The sequence below is a fragment of the Musca vetustissima genome, unplaced genomic scaffold, assembly GCF_032173495.1.
Source record: "Musca vetustissima isolate MV318-11 ecotype Yass unplaced genomic scaffold, APGP_CSIRO_Mvet_v1 utg83610, whole genome shotgun sequence".
In the NCBI taxonomy this organism is placed as follows: Eukaryota; Metazoa; Arthropoda; class Insecta; order Diptera; family Muscidae; genus Musca; species Musca vetustissima.
In genome coordinates this window covers 3,185-19,808 of record NW_026884085.1, presented here as the reverse complement: position 1 = coordinate 19,808, position 16,624 = coordinate 3,185, and the positions used below count along the sequence as shown (strand labels likewise).

General features: G+C 37.3%; 1 protein-coding gene across 1 annotated transcript in view; it reads right to left on the bottom strand.

Annotated features, from left to right (window-relative positions):
• Positions 1-16,225, bottom strand: part of LOC133331084 (uncharacterized) — a gene marked incomplete at its 5' end in the record, with an annotated part of 39,032 nt that extends 22,807 nt beyond the window's left edge. The window contains 2 exons of the mRNA XM_061539494.1: positions 8,345-8,883; positions 16,067-16,225. Coding sequence (XP_061395478.1) covers positions 8,345-8,883; positions 16,067-16,225 — 698 coding nt within the window. The remainder of the gene's footprint in view (positions 1-8,344; positions 8,884-16,066) is intronic.
• Between the last annotated feature and the right edge of the window lie 399 nt (positions 16,226-16,624).

Below are 16,624 nucleotides of genomic sequence, written 5' to 3'. Positions count from 1 at the left end.
AAATGAATATTTCGATAAGTTACAAACGGAATGACAAAATTAATATACCTCCATACTATGGTGGAGGGTATAAAAAGGGGGTTATATGGGGACTACCCCCAAAACGGAGCGAATATTAATAATTTTTGGTAGAGAGATTTGTTACCATATACGACTACAAAATACCAAATTGCAGCAACGCGCTCAAGAACCCCAAAATACCGAAAATTGGGGGTACCCTTATATGGAGGCTATCCGAAAAAATGGACCTATATTCATGATTTTTTGTGGAGAAATCTGGTACCTATTAAGAACTAAAAATACTAAATTACAGCTAATTCGGCGAAAATACGAGAAAAACCCCCAAAATACTGAAAATTGGGAGGTACCGTTATATGGAGGTTACCAGAAAAAGTGGACCTATATTTACAATTTTTTGTGGAGACATTTAGGACCCAATAAGAACTCAATGTAGCACATTTCAGCGAATTCGGCTGAAAAACGCGCTGAAGAACCCCAAAATACCGAAAATTGTGGGGTACCCTTATATGGAGGATATCCGAAAAAATGGACCTATATTCATGATTTTTTGTGGAGAGATTTGGTACCTATTAAGAACTCAAAATACTAAATTACAGCTAATTCGGCGAAAATACGAGAAAAACCCCCAAAATACTGAAAATTGGGAGGTACCGTTATATAAGGGTTACCAGAAAAAGTGGACCTATATTTATAATTTTTTGTGGAGACATTTAGGACCCAATAAGAACTCAATGTAGCACATTTCAGCGAATTCGGCTGAAAAACGCGCTCAAGAACCCCAAAATACCGAAAATTAAGGGGTACCCTTATATGGGAGCTATGCCTAAACGTGGACCGATATATCCCATCTCCGAACTTCGGACTCAATGCACAAAATTTCAGTGAATTCGGATGAGAAACGCGCTCAAGAACCCCAAAATACCGAAAATTGGGTGTTACTGTTATATGGGAGCTATGCCTAAACGTGGACCGATATATCCCATCTTCTATCTTGACCAGCCTGCAGACAAAAAACAAACCTTTGCAAAATTTCAGCACCCTATCTCAATTCCTTCGGAAGATAGCGTGATTACAACAGACGGACGGACATGGCTAGATCGTCTTAGAATTTTACCCTGATCAAGAAAATATATACTTTATAGGGTCGGAAATAAATATTTCGATAAGTTACAAACGGAATGACAAAATTAATATACCCTCCATACTATGGTGGAGGGTATAAAAAGGGGGTTATATTGGGGTAGTCCCCATATAACTATGCCTAAACGTGGACCGATATATCCCATCTTCGAACTTGACCTGTCTGCAGACAAAAGACTACCCTATGCCAAATTTCAGCACACTATCTCAATTCCTTCAGAAGATAGCGCGATTACAACAGTCAGACGGACGGACTTGGCTAGATCGTCTTAGAATTTTACCCTGATCAAGAATATATATACTTTATAGGGTCGGAAATGAATATTTCGATGAGTTACAAACGGAATGACAAAATTAATATACCCTCCATACTATGGTGGATGGTATAAAAAACCATGTCATTACCAGCGTTACTTTATGTTTCACAGTTTAAATTACAAAGCAAAGGTTATGTCGAGGAATCAAAAGTGTTGCGAGCTATATATGAAAAGTGTTGCAAGGGAATAAATTTAGAAAAAAAAATTGAAACAACCACTTTTTACCTTGGAAATTTCCAATACACAAGCTTTGGCTGCTTTTGGTGTTAACGTGGTCGTGCTTTTAACGTGGTCGAAAAGAAATCAGTTTTACAAGTTTGCAATGTTTCGATGAGTTACAAACGGAATTTCAAAATTAATATACCCTCAATACTATGGTGGAGGGTATAAAAAGGGGGTTATATGGGGACTACCCCAAAAAGGGGGCGAATATAAATAATTTTTGGTAGGGAGATTTGTTACCATATACGACTACAAAATACCAAATTGCAGCGAATTCGGTTGAAAAACGCTCTTAAGAACCTCAAAATACCGAATATTGGAGGCACCCTTATATGGGGGTTACCCGAAAAAATGGACCTATATTCATAATTTTTGGCGGAGAAATTTGGTACCTATTAAGAAATCAAAATACTAAATTACAGCCAATTGGATGTAAAAATACGATCTAAACCCCCAAAATACTGAAAGATAGAAACCAGCCAATTCGGTGGAAAAATACGACCAAAAACCCCCAAAATACTGAAAATTAGAAGGTACCGTTATATGGGGGCTGCCAGAAAAGATGGACCTATCCTATTTAGTATCCAATAAGAACCCAATGTACAAAATTTCAGCGAATTCGGCTGAAAAACGCCCTCAAGAACCTCAAAATACCGAAATTTGGCGGGTACCGTTATATGGAAGCTATGACTAAGCTTGGACCGATATATCCCATCTTCGAACTTGACCTGCCTGCAGACAAAAGACAAACCTATGCAAAATTGCATCACCCTATCTCAATTCCTTCAGAAGATAGCGAGATTACAACAGACGGAAGGACATGGCTAGATCGACTTCGAATTTCACCCTGATCAAGAATATATATACTTTATAGGGTCGGAAATGAATATTTCGATGAGTTACAAACGGAATTACGAAATGAATATACCCTCCATACCATGGTGGAGGGTATAACAAGGGGGTAATATGGGGAGTACCCCAAAAAGGGGGCGAATAGAAATAATTTTTGGTAGGGGAATTTGTTAACATATACGACTGCAAAATACCAAATTGCAGCGAATCCGGCGCTCAAGAACCCTAACATACCGAATATTGGGGGTACCCTTATTAGGGGGCTACCCGAAAAAAATTTTTGTGGAGAAATTTGGTACCTATTAAGAACTCAAAATACTAAATAACAGCCAATTCGATGTAAAAATACGATCAAAGCCCCCAAAATACTGAAAGTTATAAGGTGCCGTTATATAGGGGCTACCAGAAAAAGTGGACCTATATTTATAATTTTTTGTGGAGACATTAGTACCCAATAAGAACCCAACGTACCAAATTTTAGCGAATTCAGTTGAAAAACACGGTCAAGAACTCCAACATACCGAAAATTGGGGGGTACCCTTATATGGGAGCTATGCCTAAACGTGGACCGATATATCCCATCTTCGAACTTGACCTGTCTGCAGACAAAAGACTACCCTATGCCAAATTTCAGCACACTATCTCAGTTCCTTCAGAAGATAGCGTGATTACAACAGTCAGACGGACGGACTTGGCTAGATCGTCTTAGAAATTTACCCTGATCAAGAATATATATATATACTTTATAGGGTCGGAAATGAATATTTCGATGAGTTACAAACGGAATGACAAAATTAGTATACCCTCCATACTATGGTGGATGGTATAAAAAAACATGCCATTACCAGAGTTACTTTATGTTTCACAGGTTAAATTACAAAGCAAAGGTTATGTCGAGGAATCAAAAGTGTTGCGAGCTATATATGAAAGGTGTTGCAAGGGAATAAATTTAGAAAAACAATTTGAAACAACCACTTTTTACCTTGAAAATTTCCAATACACAAGCTTTGGCTGCTTTTGGTGTTAACGTGGTCGTGGTTTTAACGTGGTCGAAAAGAAATCAGTTTCACAAGGTTGCAATGCCTTGAGGGAACCCCCTTATTCTCGGTGTTAAAAATTATTTTGATTTTATTATAATCTACTCTAGTTTGATGGGGCTTTTATGGAAGCTCTGGCCATAGCTCATACAAACAAGCCTTTCATGGATCGAATTCTAGGGATTCATCAGTTTTTTAACCACAAGTGTACCACTTAGGATTATATTTTAGGAGAAGGTAATTTGCCAAAATCCACGGCCGTCTTCAACTAGATTTTGCAGGCTCTTGAAAATTTGTCAAAGAAACCGCATATGTGCCAATTAGTGATATCAAGAGCGTTGAAGAGGAAATAAAGAATTTGATTTTATTATAATCTTCTCTAGTTCTAGAATTTCCATACGAAATTTCAAGTGAAAATCTCAACAACTCTTGAAGATATGGCCGATTTTGTTAGCATCAAGTGATGACAAGAGCGGTTCTCGAACTTATATATGGGGGCTATCAGAAAAAGTGGGCCTATATTTATAGTTTTTAGTGGAGACATTAAGTATCCAATATGAACCCAATGCACAAAATTTCAGTGTATTCGGATGAAAAACGCGCTCAAGAACCCCAAAATACCGAAAATTGGGAGTTACTGTTATATGGCAGCTATGCCTAAACGTGGACCGATATATCCCATCTTCGAACTTGACCTGCCTGCAGACAAAAAACAAACCTGTGCAAAATTTCAGCATCCTATCTAAATTCCTTCGGAAGATAGCGTGATTAAAACAGACGGACGGACGGACATGGCTAGATCGTCTTAGAATTTTACCCTGATCAAGGATATATATATGTATTTTATAGGGTCGGAAATGGATATTTCGATGAGTTACAAACGGAATGACAAAATTAATATACCTTCCATACTATGGTGGAGGGTATAAAAATATCAAATATATGCACACAAAACAGAACGAATTTTTGTTGAAACGTATCCTTGGTACAATATGCCTACCACTTTGCACAAGTTTTTTATTCATGGAACCGAAATTGTGTCAAATGCCCTTATACATATTGGGCAGTTATCAGAAGAAGCGCAACAAGCTCGAAATAAAGATTATAGAAAATATTGGGAGTTTCATTTCCGAAAGTGCAGTCGCGAAAAATCAAACCAAGACATTTTTAATATGATTTTGCTAACCTCTGACATAATTTGGTCAGAGGTTAGCAAAATCATATTAAGGGCCACGACGGCTTTTTATTTCGAGTTTTCCTTAAAATAATTTTTTTATATAAAGGACCAAGACATGTTTACATCTTCATTAGAATTTACATTTTTTTGTTTTTGCAAAATAGTCAGGCTGAATCCCAGTTTGTTGTTTTTATAAAAAAAAAAACAACTATTTATTAGTGGGGAATGTATGGCATTGTTTGCCGAGGGGTAAGGCAGGGAAGACTATAGTTTCGGATCACGCCACTGATCCTCATCAGTTCCCTTAGTTTTTTGTTGGGATATTCTCCCCAGAAGCTATTGCTTCTATACAAAAAACCTTTCATACCCAAATGTCTCTTGTAACAAAGCGAAGTACTTAGCTGACCAACGACATAAACTGCATGAGAATTTCGCTGGAGCCTCACTTCGAGGTTAACAAGGCATTTACAAACAATACCACACCTTTCCCACTGTTGTGTGTTGTCACATCGCGACAAATGCACACAACGACTTTGTTGGTGTTGCTAGTGTACAGCAACAAACCAAACAGTTTAACCGTGCCTGCGTCTACAACTTCAGTAGTGTTGGCGGTTTATTTGGGATACCATTTGTATTTTGTTTTTGCAAAATAGTCAGGCTGAATCCCAGTTTGTTATTTTTATAAAAAAAAAACAACTATTTATTAGTGGGGAATGTATGGCATTGTTTGCCGAGGGGTAAGGCAGGGAAGACTATAGTTTCGGATCACGCCACTGATCCTCATCAGTTCCCTTAGTTTTTTGTTGGGATATTCTCCCCAGAAGCTATTGCTTCTATACAAAAAACCTTTCATACCCAAATGTCTCTTGTAACAAAGCGAAGTACTTAGCTGACCAACGACATAAACTGCATGAGAATTTCGCTGGAGCCTCACTTCGAGGTTAACAAGGCATTTACAAACAATACCACACCTTTCCCACTGTTGTGTGTTGTCACATCGCGACAAATGCACACAACGACTTTGTTGGTGTTGCTAGTGTACAGCAACAAACCAAACAGTTTAACCGTGCCTGCGTCTACAACTTCAGTAGTGTTGGCGGTTTATTTGGGATACCATTTGTATTTTGTTTTTGCAAAATAGTCAGGCTGAATCCCAGTTTGTTGTTTTTATAAAAAAAAAAAAACAACTATTTATTAGTGGGGAATGTATGGCATTGTTTGCCGAGGGGTAAGGCAGGGAAGACTATAGTTTCGGATCACGCCACTGATCCTCATCAGTTCCCTTAGTTTTTTGTTGGGATATTCTCCCCAGAAGCTATTGCTTCTATACAAAAAACCTTTCATACCCAAATGTCTCTTGTAACAAAGCGAAGTACTTAGCTGACCAACGACATAAACTGCATGAGAATTTCGCTGGAGCCTCACTTCGAGGTTAACAAGGCATTTACAAACAATACCACACCTTTCCCACTGTTGTGTGTTGTCACATCGCGACAAATGCACACAACGACTTTGTTGGTGTTGCTAGTGTACAGCAACAAACCAAACAGTTTAACCGTGCCTGCGTCTACAACTTCAGTAGTGTTGGCGGTTTATTTGGGATACCATTTGTATTTTGTTTTTGCAAAATAGTCAGGCTGAATCCCAGTTTGTTGTTTTTATAAAAAAAAACAACTATTTATTAGTGGGGAATGTATGGCATTGTTTGCCGAGGGGTAAGGCAGGGAAGACTATAGTTTCGGATCACGCCACTGATCCTCATCAGTTCCCTTAGTTTTTTGTTTTTTTGACAACACTACTGAAGTTGTAGACGCAGGCACGGTTAAACTGTTTGGTTTGTTGCTGTACACTAGCAACACCAACAAAGTCGTTGTGTGCATTTGTCGCGATGTGACAACACACAACAGTGGGAAAGGTGTGGTATTGTTTGTAAATGCCTTGTTAACCTCGAAGTGAGGCTCCAGCGAAATTCTCATGCAGTTTATGTCGTTGGTCAGCTAAGTACTTCGCTTTGTTACAAGAGACATTTGGGTATGAAAGGTTTTTTGTATAGAAGCAATAGCTTCTGGGGAGAATATCCCAACAAAAAACTAAGGGAACTGATGAGGATCAGTGGCGTGATCCGAAACTATAGTCTTCCCTGCCTTACCCCTCGGCAAACAATGCCATACATTCCCCACTAATAAATAGTTGTTTTTTTTTTATAAAAACAACAAACTGGGATTCAGCCTGACTATTTTGCAAAAACAAAATACAAATGGTATCCCAAATAAACCGCCAACACTACTGAAGTTGTAGACGCAGGCACGGTTAAACTGTTTGGTTTGTTGCTGTACACTAGCAACACCAACAAAGTCGTTGTGTGCATTTGTCGCGATGTGACAACACACAACAGTGGGAAAGGTGTGGTATTGTTTGTAAATGCCTTGTTAACCTCGAAGTGAGGCTCCAGCGAAATTCTCATGCAGTTTATGTCGTTGGTCAGCTAAGTACTTCGCTTTGTTACAAGAGACATTTGGGTATGAAAGGTTTTTTGTATAGAAGCAATAGCTTCTGGGAGAATATCCCAACAAAAAACTAAGGGAACTGATGAGGATCAGTGGCGTGATCCGAAACTATAGTCTTCCCTGCCTTACCCCTCGGCAAACAATGCCATACATTCCCCACTAATAAATAGTTGTTTTTTTTTTATAAAAACAACAAACTGGGATTCAGCCTGACTATTTTGCAAAAACAAAATACAAATGGTATCCCAAATAAACCGCCAACACTACTGAAGTTGTAGACGCAGGCACGGTTAAACTGTTTGGGTTGTTGCTGTACACTAGCAACACCAACAAAGTCGTTGTGTGCATTTGTCGCGATGTGACAACACACAACAGTGGGAAAGGTGTGGTATTGTTTGTAAATGCCTTGTTAACCTCGAAGTGAGGCTCCAGCGAAATTCTCATGCAGTTTATGTCGTTGGTCAGCTAAGTACTTCGCTTTGTTACAAGAGACATTTGGGTATGAAAGGTTTTTTGTATAGAAGCAATAGCTTCTGGGAGAATATCCCAACAAAAAACTAAGGGAACTGATGAGGATCAGTGGCGTGATCCGAAACTATAGTCTTCCCTGCCTTACCCCTCGGCAAACAATGCCATACATTCCCCACTAATAAATAGTTGTTTTTTTTTATAAAAACAACAAACTGGGATTCAGCCTGACTATTTTGCAAAAACAAAATACAAATGGTATCCCAAATAAACCGCCAACACTACTGAAATTTACATTTTTTGCTAAACATTTTCGTCGCAACTGCACTACTCTATTTCACAATATACAAAATATACTAAAATTAAATTTTAGGCTATTATAAGAAGTTTCCACAAAATAATATTTTCAAATAAAATTATTAATTTATTTTTGTTAATTACTTCAAAATCCAAATTATTATTTTTTAACTGTGTTTCTGGTGTGGACGAAAATATGGGTCGATTTTCTTCCTTACACTGCCCACTCCTTATCACGGGTGAACCACGGTCGGCCGTGTATTTGTACTTACTGTTAGTATCCACAAAGGGCATAAGTTCACTTACATGCGCGTTACGACAGCCGTACGTAAGCGAATCACGGACGCGAACTATTACAGGCGAAACAAAATTGAGGACCTCGTACGTGCCATCATACTTTGGTGCCAACTTCGCTGCATAACTTGCCACTGCTTTTGACAAGGGGTGCTGCCTTACCAAAACCAAATCTCCTATCATTGGTTTCCATGGTCTTCTCCTTAAATTATAATGTATTCGTTTGTCCTTGGCTGATCTACACAAATGGTGCCGGACTATCTTGTATATTTCTTGCAACTCTTTGGCTTTGCTCTCCGGGTTATGCTTGGCTGTACTGGTGCCCAACTCAACTTCATCATACAGCGCGGCGGGTAAACGGGGTACTCGGCCTTGGACTAAATATGCTGGTCTATACCCGGTGGATTCCGAATTACTCGTGTTAAGGGAGAGGCTAATCTCTGGAATACATTCATCCCACTTGTTATGCTGATTACGTGCCACCTGGGCCATCATCGTCTTGTTGGTGCGATTCGCTCGTTCGGTAGGGTTCTCCTGAGGGGTGTAGGGTGCTGTAAATTGGTGGCGAACACCTAACTCTTGTAAATATTTGCTAAGACATTTACTTGTGAATTGGCTTCCATTGTCGGTTATAAACACTTAAGGCGTTTCAAACCTTGCTAGGATATGCTCTCGAAATGCTTTAAGAACTCCCTCTGCGGTGGCTTTCCGCATAGGCACTAGCACAATCCACTTTATAAATCGGTCGAAAAACACAAGCAGCATTGTGTTACCGTACTTTGTTATTGGCAAAGGGCCTACAAAGTCACCACAAACAGTGACCCAAGACTCCTCAGGTATTGTAACCAACACCCGCTGGAGCAACTTGACAGGGTTTATACTGCTGACACGACTGTCATCTACGGACAAAGTTCGCCACATCGCGAACCATACTCGGCCAATAATATCTGTTGCAAACTATTTTGATAGTTATTCGGATTCTAAAGTTTCCGGCTACCGGCTGACTATGATTCTCTTCCAACGCTCGTTCACGCAAATGTGTCGCCACACAAAGTTTCCTTGGTGTACAGTCTTCATCCTTGGGGTGTCTTGCAATATACCGGAATAATTGCTTATCTCCAATAGCGAAGTCTCAGAATTTATCTGGTTTAAGTTTAACTTCTTCCATCATGTCCCATGTACTTGGTCTCGCGCTTGAAGAACTCACACTTTTGTGGATTAATTTTAAGGTTTCCCCTTCTAAGTCGCCCGAATACTTCACTTAGATTCTTTTAGTGTTCTTCGAGGGTCTTGCCGGTGACTGTCGTCGAGGCAAACGCATGCGGTTCCAAGTCAGGACCAATTGTACTGTCTTAAGCTCGTCGAAAAATGGCAGGTGCAGAGTGAAGTCCGAACGGCATTACTCTCCATTGGTACATATCGCGACCGGCAACTGTAAAGGCTGTATACTTCTTACTGCTTTCTTTCATTGGAATCTGCCAGTATCCATACTTTAAATCCAGACTACAAACGTATCTGGGTTCTTTCAATCTATCCAATATGTAGGGTATCCTGGCCAACGCATATGCATCTGGGTCGCATTTGCTGTTCAGATGAAGGATATCCATGCATACTTTCCTTTGCATATCTCTAAATTTCTGTAGTTCCTCTTCTGGGAAAACTTGAATTCTTTGTTGTTCTTGGAGACTGGGGTCTCCTGATTAAGACACTTTCTGATTAGGACACTTTCTGTCCTCTCCTCGGTCTGTGGTTCTTCTGCCTGTGAGTGGTCGCCTGGCTCCAGCGGTGGCGCCCCCACTTCTTCGCAATAAGGTTCAGATTCTTCACCACTATCTCAACACATTTTGCAATCGGTCTCTCGAATTTGCAGGTTAACCCCGCGCATTTGATCTGAGCGTTACACCTCACCAACCAATCCAAACCGAGTGGTCTCATCCATAATGAGCATCTTCTCTCCTGTTGTCGACTTGTTGATTTGTTCCGTCTGCTAGTGTCACAATGGCGCTATGGCGAAGCTTTGTACTACTTCTCTTGATCTTACCAGCAAATGCCTTGCCGATAAAACATCTTGTAGCACCTGTATCTACTGTAGCATTCACATGAATTCCTTCTTTCCATACGAGACCGATTTGCGTTTTGCGAAATGGAATGGGAACTGCGATAGGAAATTACCCGTACTGAAACATGGAAAACTCATAACAAATTGAATATTCACCAGGGATCCGCAATGCATAATCATAGCGATATAGGTTGAAAAACATTGTAGAAGCTCCAGATTAGAGCGACGGCAAGAGTAAACTTTAAACGCATTTTTCTGGAAGTAGTGTTTTACGAATGGCGGGCACGATAAGTCAAAAACTAATAATCCAATGGGTTCCAATTTTTGACACGTTTTTCTGGGAGTGTATAGCTCTCGTATGAACTAGGATAATGCCAATCGGTGAAGATCTTCCTTATTTTTTAACTTAGTTTGTGGCCAAAAATAGCCAATTTCCAAAAAAAAAACAAAGTTCCCCAATTTTGTTAATTGTTGTGCAAAGTGAATAATCCTTGTTCATACGAGAGCCGGACATTTGGAATTTTCGGATTCCGATGTTCCAGCTAGAAGTTATCATGTCCGCCACCGACGTAGCCAGGGGGGGGGGGCGAAATGAGGATTGATTTTTAATTTTTATACAGATATTAGATATTTCGTATCATTATATCCTTAAGAAATAATTACGTACATTTTTGCAAAATTACTAAGTTGTTTAGTGAAACTGCAATTGTGATTTCTATAATAATCTATAATTGTTGATGCATAGATTAAAAGAAAATTTTTTTATTATAAGCTCCGCCTTACGGCTAGTGAGGGTATATATACTTTGCTACGGCAGATTTCTGCCTCATCGAAATATTGATTTTATACTCCATGGTTCTTTGGACCAAATCCGTTTCACACAAATTGGACTTATTTACAAATATCCGCCGTCCGTCTGCGTGTTTGTGAGATAACTCTCGAAGGGAGTAACCGATTTCCTTCAAACTTTGCGCATCATAAAAGTTCTTCCAAACTTAAATCAAGCTACCCCACAAAATGGTCAACATTTTGATGAAAATTAATTTTATAATATAATGCGAACTGACTATCCGATTTCAACTAAACTCTGCAAAACCTAATATTTTAACGAAACATGTATAATGCTGGAAGATGGGACTCATTATTCCACTTCTTCTAGTATCTCCCCTACAAAGAGTCAATATTTCGAAAACTTGTAACTCAATAGCCAATTTCATCCAAACTTTTCACAACGCAATATTTTTACCAATTCTATCGGTCCTCTACTTCTTGAATATTCAACATATTGAATATTCATAAATCTAATATAAAGCGAACAGAATGTCCGATTTGGTCCAAGCTGTGCACATCGTAATATTTCTTTCAAACTAAAATCTAGTTCGAATATGGGGAATATCGGTTCACTCCTTCTGGTGCCTGCCCCACAAAATGGTCTAAAGTTTGCTAAAAATTAATTGGGAATAGACCATCGGATTTGAACCAAACTTTGACAACCTAATATTTTAACTTATTTAAATCAGTCGTTGAGCACAATGGTGCATTTTAGTCACAAATTAGCAAAAGACAAAGCAATTGTTGGCTTCATCATATTTTTACCCATTTTTACACCCTCCATCGTTGTATGTTTTTAAAAAAAAATCGTTTCTGACACCATGAAATATTTATATTCTTGATCAGTGTAAAATTTTAAGACGATCTGGGCAGAAACTGAGCCAAATGTCCAAACATTTGCACAGAAGTGCCAGAGCTATATCAATCGACGTTTAGGCATATCCCCCATATAAAGGTACCTCCAAATTTTCTCTATTTTGAACACGTTTTGAACTGAATTGGCTGTTATTTGATATTTTGGGTTCTCATTAGATATTAAATGTCTGTATCAAAAATTATAAATATTGAACCACTTTTCAGTGTAGCCCCCAAAAATCTATGCAATAAAAATTTCAGTATGTTGGCAATTATGGACAAGTATTTTAACCAATTTTGCTACCTATCAAAAATGGTCAATATTGGTCCACTTTTTACGGTAGCTCTTATGTAACGGTACCTCGTATTTTGAGTATTGTTAAAACATTTTTTAACCGAATCGGCTGTACTTTTTTTATTTTGGTTTACCAAAAATTATTAACATTGGCCCTCGTTTCAGTGCGGCCTATATTACGGTCATCCTCCAATTTACAGTATGTTTAGGGTTATTGGACATTTTTTAACACGTTAATAAAGTGAAATTTGAAAATAAGTGTGTGCATAGTAAAACAATGTGATGATGTCTTTTTTTATCCTCTTCGAATTAAATCACTCAATTTTTACTTATTCATCACATTTATTTGCAATGGCTCTTAGCATGCATTTTATAGAAAATAGTATGAAAACGAAAAAGCTCTCACTTTGTGAACGAATTTCCGTTATAAATCCTTAAAAGTCGTAGAACTATTCAATAGCTAACGATAGTGTAGGATAACGTGAGAAAAACATATTTTTAGGTTCTCAGTGGGAAAAACCCAATTCCACAAAATATATAAGCGATAGTTTATTACAATTATATAACAAACTCTTAGTACTTCGAACAAGAAGCTTGCATCAAAACCCAATACCATAACATATATAAATATATTTTATATAAATTGTTGTCCGGCGCCTTAGCGTTCAAAGCCACCTCTTTATCTTCCTATGGTTGCACAATATGCAGTTGCATACCGTTGAAAGTCCGTCACTACAAGAAAAATCTGCTCTGAAAAGGAATGTTCAGGTGTGATGCCGTAGATGCATTTCGCAACAATAGTCGACATAAATACAACTTATCAAGTAAAGACGTTTGTAAGCCACATTGCCCATTGCATATGCATGTTGAGCCGCTTAACCAACGGCGAAACGCGTCGCATAATGGTGGGAATGTAGTATCTCTCTGGCTTTCCTTTTCATTGCAACTCCGATCATGTAGCTCATCTCGAAAGATAAATTAATAAAAAACATTTACATGAATGATTCTTCGCTCTAAAAGGCATAAAACTCAAAATTCAAAAATTTATTATTTTGAAAATATAAGTTATGTTATGTGAAGAAATTTGCATGGTATGTATAGGTTGTGAAATTTTTCTCAAATAAAACACAGCAAGACATGGCAAAGTAAATATTAAGCGGTTCCATTATTATGAGGGAAGTTTCTTGCACTATGGGGAATACCGAATTAAAGGCAAGAGATATTTTGTTACTACTTTCCAAATACTTAAAATTGGATAACGATGCTTAAAAACACAAATAATGGAACAATTTGTTTTGAACTTATAAATACAACACATATCCCATGTGATATCTGGGCCACTGACCGAAACTTGATCGTGTCCTTAATAGAAAACAACACCAGGAATATTTTTTAGAAAATTGCCAATACATAGAAATACGTTTTTATGTTTTAGTAAAAACGAAAACTTCTATCAATATATTCAATATAGTTCAATGATGTTAGTAATTCGCTATATACGATTACAAATACGCCAACAAAACACGAAGGTATTATTGAACATTTTCTTATATTGGGGAAGAATACATTTAAATTCAAATCCTACTTGGAGGCAATTCCACATTACATGCTGTTTGTGTCCAACTTATGTGTGCCTTTATGGTTCCCCAAATGTACTCTTAAAGATGTGAAAAAGGAAATTGGAATAATCGAACGTTGTGTTAGTTACATCGTTCATAATTCAAGAAAGTCTGCACCGATTTTGACGACTCAAAAAACTTAGATTAGAAAAATATGCAAACGAATTTTGAGAATCCGCCAAAACATATGTATTAAGTAATTCCCCAATTATTGTATCGAGCTAAATAAATTGTTGTTTTTCAAGACATATGAGTTCATTAGAGCAAAACTTCCAATTTCCTATGTGTGTGTTCTAATACTAAAAATGCGATCATTAACATCGACGAAAATAATGATAATGATAGCAATATTAGTATCCCCGTCAGATATTTTTAGTTGTGTCTTATTTTCTTCATATTTGTCAAAAATTTCGACAATGTTTCTTTTTCTTTTTTGCCGACAATTTGAATATTGGATGTGGACCTATGTAACCACAAACAACAACTTATTCAAAAGTTAAATTGTAATTAAGGTGCTAAAAAAATGTGAGGATATAACAAATCCGATTTCAATATTTCACGATTTAGAGTTAAGATATAAAAGTGGCATTTACAATTAAAAGAAGGTATACGGCGTCAAAATTGATGTCCTCCTCATTTCTAATGTCGTCCTCATTCCCGATGGTATCCTCATCATCTAGTGTTGTGGACTCCGTTTCCTGCGTGTACTCATCGCTACTGCTGCTCCCTCCTTCGAATCCATCTTCAATCATAATTTTTTTGTTATGGATTCCACATCTCGCAGTTTCGCTGTCTTGAGTTGTTGTTGCTCATACTCTTTTATTATTCAGTTGAATGCTTCTAAATGTTCGTTTTCCTCCTCCATGAAAACATTCAAATATTGGGTGTTCAACTCAATTTTTTTTTCAATTTCACTCAATGTGCAGATGTTTCAAACAATATTTTTCAAATTTTCCCTCGCTTTTAAACATCATATTTGTTTACATTAAATATCTGATTGATAAGGATCAATCATGTAATGCTTCCCAAAATCTAGCATTTTTTCATCATAGAAATTTTGCATTTTTGAAAAATGTAGCATGATTATTATAGAACAAAGTATTAGTAAGAAAGAAAAATTGTTTTTTTAACTACTATATTTTCTCAATATGTATAAATATCACTAACTATGCTTATACTACAAAATATAGGGTTTTCAAATTCAATGCATTTACAAATATACAATTAAAAAAACCTAAAGAAAATTAAAATTTCATGGAATAATGATCTTGCAAATCAATCAGATAATCAATGGTGGGACAGGCGCATGGTCTTGGTAGAATTTAGAGACCGATGGGCGCCTCTCAAATCATAGCAACAAACACTTGCTGATAAGAGAATTAAGATTCAAATATGCTTCAATGGACAGATATTACATCTTGTAAATTCTAACAAACTACAAACAGTAGATTCATATTGGCCACAACAACAAAGATTCAATCATGCTTCAATAAGCTTACGGAAAAATACGGAAGAATTCCCCCTTTGGACACAAGCGGTATTGATTCAGGGTCATCAAGGTCATACGAATGGACCACATTGGGAAGACAAAAGAAAACAAGTGGGTAGGGAAAGGGGAAACACACATAAGCTTACGAGAAATATGCGGAAGAAAGGAGGGGGGAAGAGCAAATATGGGACACACGCGCTATTGATTTCAGGGGTCAATAAACTTTCAGAGTCATCAAGATCATATAAGTGGACTAAATTGGGGAAGACTAAAGAAAATATGGAACAGACGGACGGCATAAAACAATAAGAGAGAATGAGATAGAATACAATATGATCACACAACATAGCAAGAGGAAAAGAGAAACATGAGTCATCAATACAGGTTAATGACGTCATTAGCGTAAAGCAATTTATTTGGCTTATGATGAACATACAATATATACTGCCCAAAAATAAGGCAAATATATGTTGGTCGGCGTTCACATTGTGGGAAAATCACGCCAAAAATTTGGGCACAAAATTGTTTGTTGTTAAATAATTTTGTGCCCAAATACGCTGTTTTGGTTGGCTTATGACGAACATACAATACATACTGCCCAAAAATAAGGCAAATGATCTAATACTAAAAATGCGATCATTAACATCGACGAACATAATGGTAATGATATCAATATTTGTATCCCCGTCAGATATTTTTAGTTGTGTCTTATTTTCTTCAGAGCCTAAGCTATTGGACATGAAATCTAATGTTCATATTTGTCAAAAAATTCGACAATGTTTCTTTTTCTTTTTTGCAAACAATTTGAATTTTGGATGTGGACCTATGTAACCACAAACAACAACTTATTCAAAAGTAAAATTGAAATCAAGTTGCTAAAAATGTGAGGATATAACAAATCCGATTTAAACATTTCACGATTTAGAGTTAAGATATAAAACTGGCATTTACAATTAAAAGAAGGTATACGGCGCCAACATTGGCCAAACATTGGCCAATATATTGCAAACATATACAAATTTATAAAGGCAATCTGAAAACAAATCAAGAATTTGGTTAAAAATGAAATATACTTATAACTAAGGCAAAACAACGTTTGCCAGGTCAGCTAGTTTTTTATAATAATATTTCTAATTTTCAAACC